Source organism: Oncorhynchus mykiss, chromosome 5 (assembly GCF_057628025.1).
Source record: "Oncorhynchus mykiss isolate SJ-2025 chromosome 5, ASM5762802v1, whole genome shotgun sequence".
NCBI lineage: Eukaryota > Metazoa > Chordata > Actinopteri > Salmoniformes > Salmonidae > Oncorhynchus > Oncorhynchus mykiss.
In genome coordinates, this window is record NC_143026.1 from 37,736,853 (window position 1) to 37,758,461 (window position 21,609).

The window sequence follows — 21,609 nt, forward strand, 5'->3', positions numbered from 1 at the left end:
GTGCCAAGAGATGAGTCCTGATTGGTCAGTCATGTCACAGGCTTCTGTCTATAAAAGAATGAGGCCTTCCCTGGTCAGAATAGATCATCTTTGCTAACTCAGATTTTTTTTAAAGATACAGCTATGGACTAGAGGTCTTCTCGGGTCCCGGAAATAAGACCCGAACCGAACTGTACCTGCGAAATGCACAACTGACCCGACCTGGTCATTTTTGAAAATAATACCTGACCCAAATTGGATCCTAGGTGGACCAGATCCTCCCGGAACATGTCCAAAATGAGAGAGACCCGGATCCAAGTTGGGTCGGGTCTGTATTGGACCCAAATGGATCCGCAACATTTTAAATGCAGCTTCATTGCCGCGCAAGCCAGAAATATGTAGTCTGGCAGTGAAGTTTCACAAGCGCATTTTCTGTTGTATCTAAAATAATGGATTTGTGATCTACAGCTTAGTATTTATATAATGGCATCCCTATAGTTTGATGGTGCATATTATGAGGCTTTCCTTATTTCTGTTTACAAAATATTTGAGTTGGAGGATTTGTTTTATGTGAGGCATGATCGCGTATCAGACAGACCACTGCATAATTCAATTTTGTGTGTAACCTACACTCTAAAAAGAAAAGGTTCCTGGAGTATCCTTTAGGGGTTGTTCAAATTGAAAGTGTGGGGGAACCCCTATAAGTTCTTTGAAGAACCCTTTAAAATGGTTCTTCAAAGAACCCCTTTTAATGCATCCTCAAAGAACCTTTTGAATAACCTTTTGGGGTACGTTTTTGAACTACCCCTCATGTCCTACCATTATTATTATTATGAATAATAATAGGCATAACAGTAACACAATATTTTAGTTCTCAGTGCTTATCATGATTTTAGTGTCAAAGCAGAAAAGAAAAGTCCAAATATGATGTCAACTCAAAACAGAGACGCAAGTATAGTGGGTTGTGTTGATGTTAATGTTAATGTTCTCCGTATCCATAGCTAGAATGATTTTGCAGTGCATGGTGATCTAACAGGTTTCCTGCTATATTCATCAGAGCTGTAGGGAGGGTGAAATCTGTGAATCCCAAAAATAGTAATTAAACAAATGCAAATGACAGAATTCATACCTTGGTATTTGAGGTGAATGTGAATGAAAAAAACTGTTTTGATAATGGTTTTCATACACATACCTTGTCCATAATGTAGAGGCCTATGGGATATTCATTGAAGAGGTAAGAGAGGAGGATGGTAAATGTGATCTGTATAACATACCAATACCAATTGACATACCTTTGTATGCCTCCTCGTCTGTATACCTGCAGACACAGACACAAAAGTGAGCAGTTCAGTCATCTGCACCCAATACAGCTAGCCTTCAACATATTCTTATAGCCTATATATTCTTACCTCTTTGTTGATTGATATCCATTGAATTGTGTCCATTTTAGAAAGATGTGTAATCATATGAAAAAATTATATCAATTCGATCATCACAAGGGACCAACCTTACCTTAAATGAAGGAGATCTTTACATTTGTCAGTTAAGTGCCTGCACCTGCTGCCCTTTCAAAATCAAATATTTCAGTTGGGCAGTTATGTTCCTGCAAGAACCCCCACCAACTAAGGAGGTTCCTCGATGAACCCCACCTTCTATGGGGTTCTTTGAAGAACCTTAGGGTTCATGGCACTAAAAATGGCCCCCAAAAGGATCTTCCAAGAACCCCAGAGGAGGTGGGGTTCATTGAGGAACCTTCAATCACAAAGGAGACAGATGGCTTAATAGCACAGCAGTTAGGACTCAACAACATAGGGATTTAAAATGAGAATATTTGAATAACGTGAGTTACATTTTACGGGTTGTAGCACAGGCCAACAGAATAATGTATTATATTCTCACTGTTGTGTGTAGTTAATGCATCACACACGGCTCGTAATGTAATGATATTACTTATCAGCTCACTCACAGTTCAGGGTGTTGATGAAGGGTCTAGTGTTTTGTGAGGTATTTCATATGTACAGTGCCTTGCGAAAGTATTCGGCCCCCTTGAACTTTGCGACCTTTTGTCACATTTCAGGCTTCAAACATAAAGATATAAAACTGTTTTTTTTTGTGAAGAATCAACAACAAGTGGGACACAATCATGAAGTGGAACGACATTTATTGGATATTTCAAACTTTTTTAACAAATCAAAAACTGAAAAATTGGGCGTGCAAAGTTATTCAGCCCCCTTAAGTTAATACTTTGTAGCGCCACCTTTTGCTGCGATTACAGCTGTAAGTCGCTTGGGGTATGTCTCTATCAGTTTTGCATATCGAGAGACTGACATTTTTTCCCATTCCTCCTTGCAAAACAGCTCGAGCTCAGTGAGGTTGGATGGAGAGCATTTGTGAACAGCAGTTTTCAGTTCTTTCCACAGATTCTCGATTGGATTCAGGTCTGGACTTTGACTTGGCCATTCTAACACCTGGATATGTTTATTTTTGAACCATTCCATTGTAGATTTTGCTTTATGTTTTGGATCATTGTCTTGTTGGAAGACAAATCTCCGTCCCAGTCTCAGGTCTTTTGCAGACTCCATCAGGTTTTCTTCCAGAATGGTCCTGTATTTGGCTCCATCCATCTTCCCATCAATTTTAACCATCTTCCCTGTCCCTGCTGAAGAAAAGCAGGCCAAAACCACGATGCTGCCACCACCATGTTTGACAGTGGGTATGGTGTGTTCAGGGTGATGAGCTGTGTTGCTTTTACGCCAAACATAACGTTTTGCATTGTTGCCAAAAAGTTCAATTTTGGTTTCATCTGACCAGAGCACCTTCTTCCACATGTTTGGTGTGTCTCCCAGGTGGCTTGTGGCAAACTTTAAATGACACTTTTTATGGATATCTTTAAGAAATGGCTTTCTTCTTGCCACTCTTCCATAAAGGCCAGATTTGTGCAATATACGACTGATTGTTGTCCTATGGACAGAGTCTCCCACCTCAGCTGTAGATCTCTGCAGTTCATCCAGAGTGATCATGGGCCTCTTGGCTGCATCTCTGATCAGTCTTCTCCTTGTATGAGCTGAAAGTTTAGAGGGACGGCCAGGTCTTGGTAGATTTGCAGTGGTCTGATACTCCTTCCATTTCAATATTATCGCTTGCACAGTGCTCCTTGGGATGTTTAAAGCTTGGGAAATCTTTTTGTATCCAAATCCGTCTTTAAACTTCTTCACAACAGTATCTCGGACCTACCTGGTGTGTTCCTTGTTCTTCATGATGCTCTCTGTGCTTTTAACGGACCTCTGAGACTATCACAGTGCAGGTGCATTTATACGGAGACTTGATTACACACAGGTGGATTGTATTTATCATCATTAGTCATTTAGGTCAACATTGGATCATTCAGAGATCCTCACTGAACTTCTGGAGAGAGTTTGCTGCACTGAAAGTAAAGGGGCTGAATAATTTTGCACGCCCAATTTTTCAGTTTTTGATTTGTTAAAAAAGTTTGAAATATCCAATAAATGTCGTTCCACTTCATGATTGTGTCCCACTTGTTGTTGATTCTTCACAAAAAAACACAGTTTTATATCTTTATGTTTGAAGCCTGAAATGTGGCAAAAGGTCACAAAGTTCAAGGGGGCCGAATACTTTCGCAAGGCACTGTATGGCAGTTAGAGCCATCTGCAGGCAAAGCTTTCACACTACAGTCTTATTCCTCAATGGTAAAAATAGGGTCCAAATAAATAAACAAGCACTGATGAGTGAATTAGTCAGCAGAGGACAAGCTTAAAGAAATGTGTTAACGCAATGACTTTTGCTACCATTACTCAACAGAGATGCCTGTAATGTTAGTGAACGAAAAGTTATGGGACATTGGACTGTTGAGCACCAAAAAAAAATATGTGATGAAACATTACATTTGCCCTTATAGTTATACTACCTGTCAAAAGTTAGGACACATTACTCATTTCAGGGTTTTTCCTTTATTTTTACAATTTTCTACATTGTAGAATACTAGTGAAGACATCAAACTATGAAGTAACACATATGTAATCATGTAGTAACCAAAAAAGTGTTAAACAAATCAAAATATATTTTATTTTTGAGATTCTTCAAAGTAGCCACCCTTTACCTTGATGACAGCTTTGTACACTCTTGGCATTCTCTCAACCAGTTTCACCTGGAATGCTTTTCCAACAGTCTTGAAGGAGTTCCCACATATGCTGAGCACTTGTTGGCTGCTTTTCCTTAAATGCTGTGGTAGCCATGCTGGTTAAGTGTGCTTTGAATTCAAAATAAATCACAGACAGTGTCACCAGCAAAGTACCCCCACACCATCACAACTCCTCCTCCATGCTTCATGGTGGGTACCACACATGCGGAGATAATCCGTTCAACTACTCTGCGTCTCATAAAGACACGGCAGTTGGATCTAAAAATCTCAAATTTGGACTCATCAGACCAAAGGACAGATTTCCACCGGTTTTCATGTCCATTGCTCATGTTTCTTGGCCCAAGCAAGTCTCTTCTTCTTATTGGTGTCCTTTAGTAGTGGCTTCTTTGAAGCAATTCGACCATGAAGTCTCCTCTGAACAGTTGTGATGTTGAGATGTGGCTGTTACTTGAACTCCGTGAAGCATTTGGGTTGCAATTTCTGAGGCTGGTAACTCAAATGAACTTATCCTCTGCAGCAGAGGTACCTGGGTCTTCTTTTCCTGTGGTGATTCATTATAACGCTTGATGGTTGTTGCGACTGCACTTGAAGAAACTTTCAAAGTTCTTGAAATGCTCTGTATTGACTGACCTTCATCTCTTAAAGTAAGGATGGACTGTTGTTTCTCTTTGCTTATTTGAGCTATTCTTGCCATAATATGGCTTGGTCTTTTACCAAATAGGGCTATCTTCTGTATACCCTACCTTGTCACAACACAACTGATTGGCTCAAACGCATTAAGAAGGAAAGAAATTCCACAAATGAACTTTTAACAAGGCACACCTGTTAATTGAAATGCATTCCAGGTGACTACCTCATGAATCTGGTTGAGAGAATGCCAAGAGTGTGCAAAGCTGTCATCATAAAAAATATATTTTGATTTGTTTAACTCTTTTTTGGTTACTACATGATTCCATATGTGTTATTTCGTAGTTTTGATGCCTTCAATATTATTCTACAATGTAGAAAATAGTACACATTTTTAAAAAATCATGGAATTAGTAGGTGTGTCCAAACTTTTGACTGGTACTGTATATACAGAGTATACACCGCTCTTTTCATGACATAGACTTTACAGGTGAATTCAGGTGAAAGCTATGATCCCTTATTGTTAATAAATCCACTTTCATCAGTGTAGATGAAGGAGAGGAGACAGGTTAAAGAAGGATATTTAAGCCTTGAGACAGACAGTTGTTACTGCAAAATGAACTCTGAGGATTGATATCATGGGCATATTGCCAGTGGGGTCACTTCAACTTTATCCTGCTTATGTTTGAAATTAGTTGCTTTACTATGTACTGGCTGTCCTGTCTTCTCTTAATTTTCCCAAATCTTTCAAATGCGTTACTACACCATGGTTTCATCCCACTGGGCACAGACATCAATTCAACGATTCAGCCAGTGTGTGCCAAATGGGTCCTTCAATCAAAAAGGGAAGGATTTCAAAGCATTCACAACTCCCTTGAACAAAATGATTTATCTTCCCCTCTTAAACCACACTGACATTACAGTACATGCCCTTTGTTTTTCAGATAATCTCGTGGAAATTGTGATGTGTTCAGTTATTGGAGCAATATTATTAAACTTAATGATAGTAACACTCAGTCAACAGCAGGGAAAAAAAAGGTATGGTAAAGTGATCTTCATGCAGTTCCTTTTCCTTTACACACTTCCTCTGAAAAATACACATTTTATACTACAGTGGAAGTCGGTAGTATACGTACACTTAGGTTGGAGTCATTAAAACTTGTTTTTCAACCACTCCACAAATTACCGGTTCACAAACTATAGTTTTGGCAAGTCGGTTAGGATATCTACTTTGTGCATGACACAAGTGATTTTTCAAACAATTGTTTGCAGACAGATTATTTCACTTATAATTCACTGTCTCACAATTCCAGTGGGTCAGAAGTTTACATACACTAAGTTGACTGTGCCTTTAAACAGCTTGGAAAATTCCACAAAATGTCATCATAGCTTTAGAAGATTCTGATAGGCTAATTGACGTAATTTGAGTCAATTGGAGGTGTACCTGTGGATGTACAGTGGGGCAAAAAAGTATTTAGTCACCCACCAATTGTGCAAGTTCTACCACTTAAAAAGATGAGAGAGGCCTGTAATTTTCATCATAGGTACACTTCAACTATGATGGACAAAATGAGGAAAAAAAATCCAGAAAATCACATTGTAGGATTTTTAATGAATTTCTTTGAATTTCTTCTATGGTGGAAAATAAGTATCATTATGCGGCTCTCTTTCCAGCCTTCACCTAGTGCAACTGACAACAAAAATATATTTATTGACGTCTTCACCATCTGGGTTGGGAGCGGTGGTGGGGGCGCGCCCGTGGGAGTGTGTCTCCGGGGGAAGAGCCGAGGGGCCTCTTGAGAGACCAGTGCGATCAATATTGACGTATGAGATGAATATGTGTGGATGTCTTTGTATTTGACCACACATACATAATTTATTTGTGTTTCATTTATTGTATTTCCTATTATTTCGTTTTTGAAAACCAATGTACAATCAATGTCCAAATACTCATACCTGCATTCTAAATAGTAGGCATTTTAGGTTTGCGAAAATAGAACGTTATACAGTATGTGAAATTTCGAAAATCATGTATGCTTTAAATGCCAGGACGTCATACTAATTTCGCCTTTTCATTTAGTAGAATTTACTGCACACTTTTGAAGAATTCCAGGCTCACGTGTTTTTCACAACCGCTGATAATGAACGAATTGCGGGAATCAATGCAATTGCGCATTAGATTATTCATTTTTAGGATGGGTGAGTCTAGTATGTTGATCTGTTGCTTACTGCATTCGTTTTTACGGAACAGTACATTCAAAATAGCATGTAGTAAGATTAGTACACAGTGTGTAGTTTTAGTAAGTAGTAGGCAAAACAGATTTTGGACAGGGCCAACGTGTGTATAGCATATTGCAGTTTGAAAGCACCTTTATTTGAGAATTTATGTCACACCACCACCCCCTCTAATCCCCCACGTGTAGAATACAATTGTTGTTATGTTGTATTACTAATATCTGAAAGACAATACACAAATATATAAACACTACGAAACTGCAGCAACAAAATAATTATCCAACAGTGTCACGACTTCTACCGAAGTCGGTTCCTCTCCTTGTTCGGGTGGTGTTCGGCGGTCGACGTCAACTGTCTTCTAGCCATCGCCGATCCATTTTTCATGTTCCATTTGTCTCGTCTTGTTTTCACACTCACCTGGTTTCAATTCCATAATTACATGTTGTATATTTTCCCTCTGTTTCCTCCATGTCAGGAAATGTTTATTGTAAGTACGTGTGCTATGTGTTACTGGTGCACTACGGGTTTTGTACCCCATGTGTTTGTTGTTTTATATGCCGTTAGTTTTATATATTAAACTGCTCCGGCTATTCACCAAGTTCTGCTCTCCTGCGTTTGACTTCCCTGCCACCAGTTACGCACCCCTTACAAACAGCAACTGGCCCAGTTGTTGCAATAGAGGGTACACCAATTCTAGTTTCCATCCTTGCCTGATAGACATATTGTGGCCTTGAAAACTTGGTTTGTGGACTCTAAAGCTAACCAAGGAGAGTTATCAATTATGTATGGGAGAGAGAGAGAACACTAAGTGGGACTTCACCCAAGGGAGTTGTTGAATGGAGGGAGCCTGAGTTGTTGACATTATGTAGATAATCCCTTTCATGACCCTCCTAAAACACACTGGTGCAGGCTTATTAGGTCCATTCCCCTCTGACAGTGAGTGAGGGGACAGAGAGTCGCACCCAGGGGTAAAGCAGGGCAAACCAGAGGAAAGGCCTACAGGCTCTTCATATCAAAATTCCTCACTACCTCTCTATTGCGTCAGTCTTTCCATTAGAACTCCATCACTCCCCTCAGATGCAGGAGCAACAGTGTCAACATGTAAGTGAATGTTACATGCCCATAGATGTAGAAGTTGAAGTCACTGCAAAATAACCTATTAGGTGTCAGTAAACCATGGTTCCGACAGTGGGTTAACCAGAGAAGTCATGTTTAGGAGTTTGGGGCTGGAACTAACAGTTTCGCCCCTCGTTCCTACAGTAGCTGACGAGTTGCTTAGCAGCTTCTGCGCTGAATGGACATGCTGTCCCTGTACATAGCTGAACGGTGTGATTACTATGGAGAAGACAAAGAGCACCAGTATGTGACAAGACTGCAGAGGCCAAGTGCTGAAGAAACCCCATCGTTGCTGCAACCTGAGTCATCCACCAACTACTTGCCATTTACGCCTTGTAGCTATAAATACACATACTTAAGATTTATTCTCTCCAGGTCCCAGGGCAACAGAGGAGCAACACCACTGCCCCAACCATGCCAATCAACTCATCGTCATGCCATGGATAAGACTTACTCTTTGATACGTTCTAGAATGGATCAACTGGGTATATAAAGGGTGTGAGTGATGCTCCACAGCTGAACAAAGTCTGATTGTCCAGGGCAGTCCTTCCCACTATGAGCCAGCCTTCCTGAACTGTTTGGGGGAAAATATTGCTGCCCTTTTGTGTGTTGAGTAAGTCATTAAACCTGACTTAGTCATTGCAATTAGTCAAAGATTAAATTACATTAGCTAGCCAGGGGAAAACCAAGAGAGGAAACAGTTTTTTCCTCCTAGTACCACTCTCAGGCAATTCCGAAGTCATGGCTGACCACAACAAGGTATTACCGCGTCCTCTTTTCCGCCGAGATGTAAACTGGGATCCTTTCCGTGAGTGGACACAGCCTAGCCGCATGATCATGGAGCAGGACTTTGGCCTCCCTCCTTTCCTGGATCCAGGCGATGTGAGCTGGATAGACTGGGCTAGGAGGAGACTGGCATCATCCTCCTGGCCAGGGTACACACGCCATCCCCTCTTCACCCCCAGCACTGCTCTCCCTGCTGCAGTGGCACCCCAGACCGCAGCCAGACTTCAGAGACAACTGTCTGGAGGAGTGTCAGAGATCAGGACAGGACAGGACAGCTGGAGGATCACACTGGATGTCAATCACTTTTCACCAGAGGAGATATCAATCAAAACCAAGGGGGGCTTCCTGGAGATTACAGGTACTAACATTATTTCTCTGATCTGAGAAACCAGAATATGGTGGCAGTTTGAACATTCATTGTTACTAAAAATGTTGGACAATTAACTGATGAAAATTGTTATAGAGGTCTCACGTCCACATGCTCCTTCAATTATTGTCTCAACTTATATTTTCAGGTCAACACGAAGAAAGGGAGGACGAACATGGATCAGTCTCAAGGTGCTTTACAAGAAAATACAAGTAAGTTCTAATAGAAAATAAAGTCCCTCACAATGCTGTGACAAAGACATACCGGTAATGAAAGTAAGAATTCAAAAGAATTGAACATCTTTGCTGTTGATTGCTATAGGAAGTCATTCTAAATGGTTTCCCTCGGTTTAATTACATTTGTAAAAACAGATGACAAGCAGTCTATTGAATCACAGTAAACAAGTCCTTGTCTGTCTGTGTTGTAAGCGGATTGTTGTTGTGGGTTTGTTGAAGGCTGCCCCCTGGTGTGGACTTGCAGCACGTCAGCTCATCTCTGTCTGGTGAAGGGATTCTCTTGGTAGAAGCACCCCTCCCAGGCTTAACCACCACCATCCTCCCCAGTGACATGGTCATCCCCATTCAGATCAAGCACGAGTGTGAGGGGAAAGAGTGAATCCAGTGATCCATTACAACTAGATGTAAAGCTCAGGGTAGAGCTTTAAAGCTGATGTCGGCGTTGACAACTTTTGACAACATTCTTTTGAATTAAGCCTTGGTCATTTATGATGACAAACATAGCGGCTTCTATTGCTATTGAAACTCCATCACTTTATTTACTCTCACTCTAACTACACGTGTGGCATGTTTTTCTATGTATTATGTTAAATCATTTCCCGCAAAGACTAGCAAAACCAAGATAAAGTGAAAAATCAAGACTGTTGAAATGTACTTTCTCATTTGTCAAATGATAGATCATCTGGGAGTCAACATGACCATGCTTAATAAAGCAGTTCTTAATAAAGATGTTCATAACTGTTAATAAAACAGTTTTGCAAGGCATACATTTCAACGTGATCTATTTCTATGAATTGAATCTCCTTTGAATCAAAGCAATAAACAATCCATGGCAAAATGACACATATTGAGGAGGGCTGGGGGCCTCTTATGTATGCGGTGTCTGTCTTTGTATTAGAACTGCTGCCTGTGTACACACATTACTTACTCTAAATTAGACCTGGAAGTAGTAGAACGTTTTAAATGAGTCCAAACCAAAATAACTACTGTGTAAATACAGTATAAAGTGAAGTAATTTCCATTTGAGTTATTTATCAGACACTCTTATCCAGAGTAACTTACTGTTATAGCATTCACTAACTGAATGCACTAGGTACAACAACCACATCAGTCAAAGTAAGCAAACTTCCTCAATAAAGCAGACAAGTGTTAGTGCAAGAAAGGTAAGTATGCTAGGGTGTGGGTCCCCCCCCCCATTCTCTTCTCTCATTTCCCTCAAACTCTTGCCTACTTGACCCAAATTGACCCTAAAGGACTTGGCAAATGATCCTGATGGTGGCACTGTTCCCCTGCATTTGCCTTAAGTCTTGAAGTTTGACAGGTTTATGCTAAGAACCCTGTTTAAATACATTAGAGATATACTTGATGTGTGCTCCAAAATCTTATATTCATTGGTGTGGGCGTGTTGACCCATGTCAGAGGCTACAATGTCCAGTCGTCCACGAACAGGAGTTGAAACTCTCTCAGCTGGTACACTGTGACAAATCACATACAAAGCATTTGGTCAGTAGAGACAGTGAGCAACATCGATGGATACCTCCAGCCTGAAAACATCTAATGGTACTGTAAAACCTCCGATTTCGGCTGAGGCCGTTAAATGTGTTGATTATGACACCATTTTATTTTTTTCTATTGTATTAATATATTCATGTTAAAGACAATGCAAGTCATCTACTCTCAGAATTTTGACATGACAGTTTTACAGTGGTCTGCAAGCCAAAATATTTCAATGTAATCTGTCCTGTACTTGTACTAGGTGCCACAACCTGTCATTGGCCTGTCAGGTAATGTTCTGTTGTCTGATATCACTGCAATTCAGAAGAACCTGAAGTGCAGATGAATGGTTTAGTACTTACACTGAGGCAATGTGACGACTTCACCCAAAGCAAGGTGACACAGATACTTTTTCTGCCTTTTGATGTCAGTTATCATAGACACTGGCCCACTGTTAAGTCACATGTTAATTGTGGTTCTATACATTAGGCCTAATGTAAATGTGACGATTTACCTCAGGTACTGGAAGAAAGAAAATGATGTATGGCTACAAGACTTGTGTCCAGAAGAGCAGAAGAGGAGTGAGGCTTGACCCAGACAATCTTATGTTTGTATCAAAGGAAACTCTTCATAGTGCCTTCAGCTCCATAGGTGTTCTGCTACTGATAGAATGTGCAGTGAAATCAACAAATAGGGATTAACACCCATAAACCACTGGAAGCACCAGGAGTGCAGTCTGTGTCAGCTGAATATCATGTTCGCATTAGTTATCCTTTCCAAATATGACTGACTATTTCTGTCAGTGTAAGAATCCATAAGATCTTTGGAACATTGCCACGGTGTGGCCGTTTCTCTCTCAGGCTGATACAGAGAGACTCATCCATGCTTTTATTACAAGCAAGCTTGACTACTGTAATGCTCTCCTGTCTGGTCTACCTAAGAAAGCCATTGGTCAACTACAAAACATACAGAATGGTGCAGCACGGGTACTGACCAAGACTAGACGGAGAGCACACATTACACCAGTTTTAAGATCTCTGCCTGTGAGTTTTAGAATTCATTTTCAGATGATTCTATTGGTTGTAAATCAATCCATGATTGTGCACCCCAATAGATGCCAGACATGCTTTTAAAGTTATGTGCCCAGTAGGTCCCTCAGGTATTCTGGCATTGGCCTTTAACTATCCCAAAGCAAAACTGATGACATTTTTAAAAGAGATCTTAAAACACTTGCATTAGGCCTATATTATGAATGAAAAATAAATACGTACATTCTCTCTGCTCGACAAGACTAGGCTTACTACATTTGTTATAAACATATATATGCAAGCACATGTTTTATTAACGAAAAATACATATCCTTTTGGACATGTTCGACAGCTGATTTTCCAGATGATTTCCCCAGTGTCAAGTTACTGTAAGTAGAAAAATGCAGGCCTCTTTTAATGGCCTAAAGCCAGGGTAACCCAACTTTCAATTACTTTACTTACTGTGATCCCAGTCAATAAAACTAATATCAAATGTTTAAATGTCCATGCATCCTTTTGGAGTTGTGGTGTGAGAGATGTTTTAAGTGGGGCTGATGGTGTTGGCATTTGGTGCGGCATTACTGGCAAAGCAGTAATTATCAGAGGCATGGGTTGCCTTGTGTTACCCTGTCACGTTCTGACCATCGTTCGTGTGTGTTTTCCTTGTTTTAGTGTTGGTCAGGACGTGAGCTGGGTGGGCATTCTATGTTGGATGTCTTGTTTGTCTATTTCTATGTCTGGCCTGATATGGTTCTCAATCAGAGGCAGGTGTTAGTCATTGTCTCTGATTGGGAACCATGTTTAGATAGCCTGGGTTCACTGTGTGTTTGTGGGTGATTGTCCTTAGTGTCCTTGTTCTGTGTGTATGTGCACCAGTATTAGGCTGTTTCGGTTTTCGTTACGTTTATTGTTTTGTAGTGTTTGTATTGATTCGTGTTTTACGTTAGTTTAAATAAACATGGATCGCAATCTACTCGCCGCATTTTGGTCTGACTCTCCTTCACATACAGAAAACCGTGACAGAATCACCCACCACAACAGGACCAAGCGGCGTGGTAACAGGCAACAACAGCAGCAGGAGCAGCGTGACAAGAATTTCTGGACTTGGGAGGAAATCCTCAATTGGAGAGGACCCTGGGCTAAACCAGGGGAGTGTAGCCGCCCCCAAGGTGCAGCAAGAGAGGGAATGGACATGGGAGGACGAACTGGACGGTGAAGGACCCTGGGCTCAGCCTGGAGAATATCGTCGCCCCAAAGAAGAACTGGAGGCGGCGAAAGCTGAGAGGCGCAGGTATGAGGAGGCAGCACGGCGAAGCGGATGGAAGCCCGAGAGTCAGCCCCAAAAATTTATTGGGGGGGGGGGGGCTAACAGGGAGTATGGCTACGCCAGGTAGGAGACCTGGGCAAACTCCCTGTGCTTACCGGGGGGCTAGAGAGACCGGGCAGGCACCGTGTTATGCTGTGGTGCGCACGGTGTCTCCAGTGCGGGTGCATAGCCCGGTGCGGTATGGAGCAGCCATGGAGCAGCCAGTCTGCATGGCACAGCCAGAGCAGCCAGTCAGCATGGAGCAGCCAGAGCAGCCAGTCAGCATGGAGCAGCCAGAACTGCCAGTCAGCCAGACTCTTCCACATCTGCCAGTCAGCCAGACTCTTCCACATCTGCCAGTCAGCCAGACTCTTCCACATCTGCCAGTCAGCCAGACTCTTCCACATCTGCCAGTCAGCCAGACTCTTCCACATCTGCCAGTCAGCCAGACTCTTCCACATCTGCCAGTCAGCCAGACTCTTCCACATCTGCCAGTCAGCCAGACTCTTCCACATCTGCCAGTCAGCCAGACTCTTCCACATCTGCCAGTCAGCCAGACTCTTCCACATCTGCCAGTCAGCCAGACTCTTCCACATCTGCCAGTCAGCCAGACTCTTCCACATCTGCCAGTCAGCCAGACTCTTCCAGATCTGCCAGTCAGCCAGACTCTTCCAGATCTGCCAGTCAGCCAGACTCTTCCAGATCTGCCAGTCAGCCAGACTCTTCCAGATCTGCCAGTCAGCCAGACTCTTCCAGATCTGCCAGTCAACCAGACTCTTCCAGATCTGCCAGTCAACCAGACTCTTCCAGATCTGCCAGTCAACCAGACTCTTCCAGATCTGCCAGTCAACCAGACTCTTCCAGATCTGCCAGTCAACCAGACTCTTCCAGATCTGCCAGTCAACCAGACTCTTCCAGATCTGCCAGTCAACCAGACTCTTCCAGATCTGCCAGTCAACCAGACTCTTCCAGATCTGCCAGTCAACCAGACTCTTCCAGATCCGCTAGTCAGCCAGGATCTGCCAGAACCGCCAGCCAGCCAGGATCTGCTGGATCCAACTACCTGCCTGGGCTTCCTCTCAGTGCTGAGCTTCCTCTCAGTGCTGAGCTTCCTCTCAGTGCTGAGCTGCCCCTCTGTCCCGAGCTGCCCCTCTGTCCCGAGCTGTCATTAAGGAGGGTAACCTATCTAGGGACGCTAAGGAGGTGGACTAAGACTATTATGGAGTGGGGTCCACGTCCAGCGCCAGAGCTGCCACCGCGGAGAGATGCCCACCCACACCCTCCCCTATAGGTTTAGGTTGTGCGTCCGGAGTCCGCACCTTGGACGGGGGGGGGGGGGGGGGGGGGGGGGAGTACTGTCACGTTCTGACCATCGTTCGTGTGTGTTTTCCTTGTTTTAGTGTTGGTCAGGACGTGAGCTGGGTGGGCATTCTATGTTGGATGTCTTGTTTGTTTATGTCTGGCCTGATATGGTTCTCAATCAGAGGCAGGTGTTAGTTATTGTCTCTGATTGGGAACCATATTTAGATAGCCTGGGTTTCACTGTGTGTTTGTGGGTGATTGTCCTTAGTGTCTTGATGTCCTTGTTCTGTGTGTATGTGCACCAGTATTAGGCTGTTTCGGTTTTCGTTCCGTTTATTGTTTTGTAGTGTTTGTATCGATTCGTGTTTTACGTTAGTTTAAATAAACATGGATCGCAATCTACACGCCGCATTTTGGTCCGACTCTCCTTCACATACAGAAAACCGTGACATACCCGCTCTAAATTCTAACCCTCATGTCTCACAGATATATAACTGATCCCTTGCAGTAGAAATGTCAAGATCTTATTAGTTATAGAACTAAATAAGCTAGTCATTTACCCCACCCATCATACGTTTCTATCCATAGTATGTGACAAAAAGTGGTGGCATGATATTCAAATGGGAAAGGCCAAATATGGTTGACAGTGAGGCATGCTTTCCTCAATTGAATGGATACATCTGTACGAGCCACAATCTGTAAGATTTCCAGTCACTCCTTGATTTTTTTAACATGACTTATGTAATGCCACAAGGCTTGATATACAGTATCATACATTTTTTAAATTAGATGGACCTTGACCTATTTTCCTGGTCTGGGAGTTATAGTGTTCCTTGGTTTGGGATTTGAAATGAGAGAAGCTTGCTGATTACTGTTTAATGAGAAGTTATACAATTTAAATACCCAGGCCAGTGTTCCTGACAGGGATTTTCATCATGGACAATGAGGGCTGCCAAAAACAAAGGACTAATGTGGCAGATGAGTGATGTTGGGTATATAATAAGGATAAAGCTCAGCAAGCAAGGAAGGGTTGACAACTAATTTAACAGCACACTTTGACCAGGCAGAATAAACTGTTTTTCTTACGGAATTAGTTCTAGTTAAATTGACAATATTACAGGTTACAATATTTTACATAGCTTACGTAGACCTAAGAACTACTACAACCATTAATTATTTAGTAAAGTTATATTTGAAAGGCATTTACATCTTATTATATGGCTTTTTTTTAAGGCAAAGAACACGGCAACAGAGATCCAACATTGTCACCTGCAAATACAGGCTGGTCTCATACACTAGATGTAACATAGTAAACATATGGTTACATGAGACAGATGGTAACCTTAGGCAAAAACTGAAGTAGGGTGGTTGGTCACGGTGGATGAGCGTAGTGAACGTTTAGCAATCCAAAGATTTCAACTACTTAGTACTTTTGATCTACTTTGCAACTACTTAGCATGTTAGCTAACCCTTCTCCTAACCCTAACCTTAACCCTTTTGGCTAACCCTTCCCCTAACCCTAACTCTTTTAGCTAAACATTCCCCTAACCTTAACCATTTAACCTAACTCATAAACATAACCCCAACCATAACAAAAGGGCTTCTCAACAGTTTTTACCCCCAAGCCATAAAACTCCTGAACAGGTAATCAAATGGCTACCCTGACTATTTGCATTGTGTGCCCCCCCCAAAACCCTCTTTTTACGCTGCTGCTACTCTCTGTTTATCATATATGCATAGTCAATTTAACTTTACATTCATGTACATTCTACCTCAATTGGGCCGACCAACCAGTGCTAACCGGGCAATCTGCATTGTGTCCCGCCACCCGCCACCCACCACCCGCCAACCCCTCTTTTACGTTAATGCTACTCTCTGTTCATCATATATGCATAGTCACTTTAACCATATCTACATGTACATACTACCTCAATCAGCCTGACTAACCGGTGTCAGTATGTAGCCTCGCTACTTTTAAAGCCTCGCTACTGTATATAGCCTTTCTGTTTGCTGTTGTTTTATTTCTTTACTTACCTATTGTTAACCTAACACATTTTTTGCACTATTGGTTAGAGCCTGTAAGTAAGCATTGCACTGTAAGGTCTACCTACACCTGTTGTATTCGGCGCATTTGACAAATAAACTTTGATTTGATTAGATTTTAGGCTATAATTTTATGTTGATAGCTGTATGATTAGACTAAAGTATACACTGATGCTAATACACACTTATGCTAGTTACAATTATTTGAAATGTCTCAGGTCTAATCTATTTCCAAATTAAATAAGAAATAGTAAACAAATAAAAATTAAATATTTCCCTCTAAAACAGCAACACTCTAAAACAGCAACAATTCTCTCAGCCTCATGGCAAAAGGTGTAAAATAGCATGAGATTAGCGAAACAAATGCACCCCAAATGAAGAGAATTGGCGATGTGGATGCATTCATAAAGTGAGAGTTATTACAAATACATGTTAGGTGGGCCAATCATATAAAAAAATGAAGAAGTTATGCTTCTTGTATCAGTATTGTCAGGGTCGGATTAATGCAGGGGCTTACCGGGGCTGAAGGCCCTGGGGCCAGGCCCGTGGGGGGCCCAAGAGGCAGCAAAAAAACAAAGTAAAACAAATATACAGTATATACAGGTGAAGTCAGAAGTTTACATACACCTTAGCCAAATACATGTAACTCAGTTCTCCACAATTCCTGACATTTAATCCTAGTAAAAAATCCCTGTCTTAGGTCAGTTAGGATCACCACTTTATTTTAAGAATTTGAAATGTCAGGATAATAGTAGAGAGAATGATTTATTTCAGCTTTGATTTATTGTATCACATTCCCAGTGGGTCAGAAGATTACATACACTCAATTAGTAGTAGCATTGCCTTTACATTGTTTAACTTGGGTCAAACGTTTCGGGTAGCCTTCCACAAGCTTCCCACAATAAGTTGGGTGAATTTTGGCCGATTCCTCCTGACAGAGCTGGTGTAACTGAGTCAGGTTTGTAGGCCTCCTTGCTCACACACGCCTTTTCAGTTCTGCCCACAAATCTTCTATAGGATTGAGGTCAGGGCTTTTTGATGGCCACTCCAATACCTTGACTTTGTTGTCCTTAAAGCTATTTTGCCACAACTTTGAAAGTATCGTTGGGATCATTGTCCATTTGGAAGACCCATTTGCGACCAAGCTTTAACTTGACTGATGTCTTGAGATGTTGCTTCAATATATCCAAATACTTTTCCATCTTCATGATGCCATCTACTTTGTGAAATGCACCAGTCCCTCCTGCAGGTAAGCACCCACACAACATGATGCTGCCAACCCCTTGCTTCACGGTTGGGATGGTGTTCTTTGGCTTGCAAGCATCCCTCTTTTTCCTCCAAACATAACGATGGTCAGTATGGCCAAAAAGTTATATTTGTGTTTCATCAGACCAGAGGACATTTCTCCAAAAAGTAGAATCTTTGTCCCCATGTGCAGTTGCAAACCGTAGTCTGGCTTTTTTATGGAGGTTTTGGAGCAGTGGCTTCTTCCTTGCTGAGCGGCCTTTCAGGTTATGTCGATATAGGACTCGTTTTACTATGGATATGGATAATTTTGTACCTGTTTCTTCCAGCATCTTCAGAAGGTTATTTGCTGTTGTTCTGGTATTGATTTGCACTTTTCACACCAAAGTAAGTTCATCTCAAGGAGACAGAATGCGTCTCCTTCCTGAGCGGTATGACGACTGCGTGGTCCCATGGTGTTTATACTTACTTGCGTACTATTGTTTGTACAGATGAATATGGTACCTTCAAGAATTTGGAAATTGCTCCGATGGATGAATCAGACTTGTGGAGGTCTACAATTTTCTTCTGAGTTCTTGGCTGATTTCTATTGATTTCCCCATGATGTCAAGCAAAGAGTCACAGAGTTTGAAGGTAGGCCTTGAAATACATACACAGGTACACCTCCAATTGACTCAAATTATGTCAAATAGCCTATCAGAAGCTTCATTTTCTGGAATTTTCCAAGCTGTTTAAAGGCACAGTCAACTTAGTGTATGTAAACTTCTGACCCACTGGAATTCTGATGCAGTGAATTATAAGTGAAATAGTCTGTCTGTAAACAACTGTTGGAAAAATGACTTGTGTCATTGTCACGCCCTGGTCTTAGTATTTTGTGTTTTCTTTATTATTTTGGTCAGGCCAGGGTGTGACATGGGTTTATTATGTGGTGTGTTTTGTCTTGTTTTTTTTTTGTAGGTATTGGGATTGTGAATTAGTAGGGTTATCTAGAATAGTCTATGGCTGTCTGGAGTGGTTCTCAATCAGAGGCAGGTGTTTATCGTTGTCTCTGATTGGGAACCATATTTAGGCAGCCATATTCTTTGAGTGTTTTGTGGGTGATTTTTCCTGTCTCTGTGTTTGCACCAGATATGGCTGTTTTGGGTTTGCACGGTTCTTGTTTTGTTAGTTTGTTCATGTGTAGAGTCTTTATTAAAGAACCATGAATAGAAACCATGCTGCATTTTGGTCCGCCTCTCCTTCAACTCAAGAAAACCGTTACAGTCATGCATAAAGTAGATGTCCTAAACTATAGTTTGTAGACTTGCCCAAACTATAGTTTGTTAACAAGAAATTTGTGGAGTGGTTGAAAAACAAGTTTTAATGACTCCAACCTAAGTGTATGTAAACTTCTGACTTCATATGTTAAGGAAATATATACAGTATATATTATATATGTCACACCCTGATCTGTTTCACCTGTCTTTGTGCTTGCCTCCACCTCCCTCCAGGTGTCACCAATCTTCCCCATTATCCCCAGTGCATTTATACCTGTTCTCTGTTTGTCTGTTGCCAGTTCGTTTTCTTTTTGAGAAACCTACCAGCGTTTTCCCTTTAGTCCTGTCTGTTCTCGTTACTGTTTTCTAGTTTTTCCCGGTTTTGACAATTCTGCCTGCCCTGACCCTGAGCCTCTCTGCCGTTCTGTACCTTGCCACACCACACTTGATTATTGACCCCTGCCCTTCTATCTGGATTACTGATCTCTGCCTGCCCTTGACCTGTCGTTTTGCCTGCCCCTGTGCTAGTAATAAACTTTTGTTACTCCAGCTGCTAATCCAGTTATTTTCTAAAAAATAACTGTGGATTAAGTTTTATCACAAGCACATACAGGTTAACTGCCAAATAAAGGAAACACCAACATAAAGTGTCATTAAAGGGTGAAAGGTCACTACAACCTGCCAGAACAGCTTCAATGCGCCTTGGCATAGATTCTACAAGTGGACCTACACCATGCCCAAGAAAATGCACCCCATGCCATAACATATACTTTGTATTAGGGCTGTCCCCCCCCCCCAAAAAATGATTGGTCAACTGAGAGTCGTCTGTTCTTTCGACCAATCGATTGGTCGAAATTTGAAAACGTGTTTTCAAATGTGTTTTAATCAAATAAACTATATGCACTGAGCTTGTCTGATGCTTTAAGCCAACTGTTTGATTAAATAATTAAGACACACAAATGACTAGAGGGAGTTCGACTTGCTGAAAAAATTGACAGCGAGTGACGGTGTGACTAGCACCTCTCTTTGTTGCAGCGACCACCACAGAACATCAACAGTATTTATCGCGCGATTCGTGTTGCTGAAGATGCAACATAATTACAGCCATTTATGACTGAAAAGTTCTCTTACCGAAATCCCTGCTTATCCCTGTTTAGGAAAAACATTCCCAATTCCCTCAACCCTTGCTCTCTTTAGGTGAAACATGTATGCATCACATGCACGTGACCAATAGGGCCTGACCTATAGCCTATCATTATCACATCAACAAATTGGTTATAACAAACTCTGAACACCACAACACATGTGACAGCAAAATGGATGCAGAGGACGTGACAAATAAACCAAATGGGGAATGTTTACTGGTTCCTTAGGAGGTAAAGGGGAAGTCAGATATGTGGAATACATTTGACTAGTTGTGGAAAATACTGGAGATCAAGAAAAATAAGTTATGGAGCAAGCACTGCGTGCACATTATGTGTGCCAAACAGGTGCTGTCAGATTACAATATACATTTTCTGACCGTTTGGAACCATTTAAACAACACTAAAGAGTGTGCAAAGCTGTCATCAAGGCAAATGGTGGCTACATTGAAGAATCTCAACTATTAAATATATTTTGATTTGTTTAACACTTTTTTGGTTACTACATGATTCCATATGTGTTATTTCATAGTTTTGATGTCTTCACTACTATTCCACAATGTAGAAAATAGTAAAAATGAAGAAAAACTACATTTTTGACTAAGCTTGCTCAGCCTATTCATGCAAATGTTATATACAGAATGTTTCACAATATTAAAGTATTGGACTCTGTTAAAAATATAGGTCATAGAAAGTAATACCAGCAGTGTGGCAGCTTCATCAGAGGTGGTTGAATAAGCTCAAGCCTGATGTCAGGTAACAAGTTATTGGCATGGAAGAGGAAATTACTGACTTAAAGAAGATCTAATGATCTGGTAAGGGAACACAAACATGAACATGACAGTAAAAATAAATAGTGTTTGAGGTAAGGATGACATTCGACATTTCAGTCATTTAGCAGATGCTCTTTTCCAGAGTGACTTACATTTAACTAGTGCATTCACCTTACGATAGCTAGGTGACCGCATACTGTTCTCCCTGCAGTTCCCATCATGGGCTTTTTCAGGAGCATACCTTATTCTGACATAGTAATAGGTTACCCATTTAGATAGAGAATTAGAGGACTGTTTGCTTGGTTCGTAGCTCTACTGCAGTTGACTGAGGATGTTGACTTGAAATGTATTCTCTTTGATCAGTGCCATGATTGTGGGTCACTGAAACCCCCTTTTCGAAACTGTTATCCTACACTTTTGACCCATCCAGTGGTTTGTTGAGACAAGTTTTGTTACTTGGGGCCTTTACATGCTCCCGGTAGTAATTTAATTGGCCATTTATAAGACAAACGGAG

The 21,609-nt window shown here is 41.5% G+C and overlaps 1 protein-coding gene across 1 annotated transcript; it reads left to right on the plus strand.

The window, feature by feature from the left end:
- Positions 1–8,142: 8,142 nt before the first annotated feature.
- On the plus strand, positions 8,143–10,343 carry LOC110523745 (heat shock protein beta-1). Its single transcript, XM_021602709.3, has 3 exons — positions 8,143–9,260; positions 9,418–9,481; positions 9,725–10,343. Exons 1-3 carry the CDS (start codon positions 8,858–8,860, stop codon positions 9,882–9,884), a joined length of 627 nt encoding a protein of 208 aa, XP_021458384.1. The 5' UTR covers positions 8,143–8,857; the 3' UTR covers positions 9,885–10,343.
- Positions 10,344–21,609: the final 11,266 nt, after the last annotated feature.

What these genes read in the sequence shown, in the direction of transcription:
- LOC110523745 (XM_021602709.3), top strand. Translation starts at nt 8,858, where the DNA reads ATGGCTGACCACAACAAGGTATTACCGCGTCCTCTTTTCCGCCGAGAT. An exon ending in GGGCTTCCTGGAGATTACAG is followed by an intron (nt 9,261 to 9,417) that starts GTACTAACATTA and finishes TTATATTTTCAG; the next exon opens with GTCAACACGAAGAAAGGGAG. An exon ending in TGCTTTACAAGAAAATACAA is followed by an intron (nt 9,482 to 9,724) that starts GTAAGTTCTAAT and finishes GGTTTGTTGAAG; the next exon opens with GCTGCCCCCTGGTGTGGACT.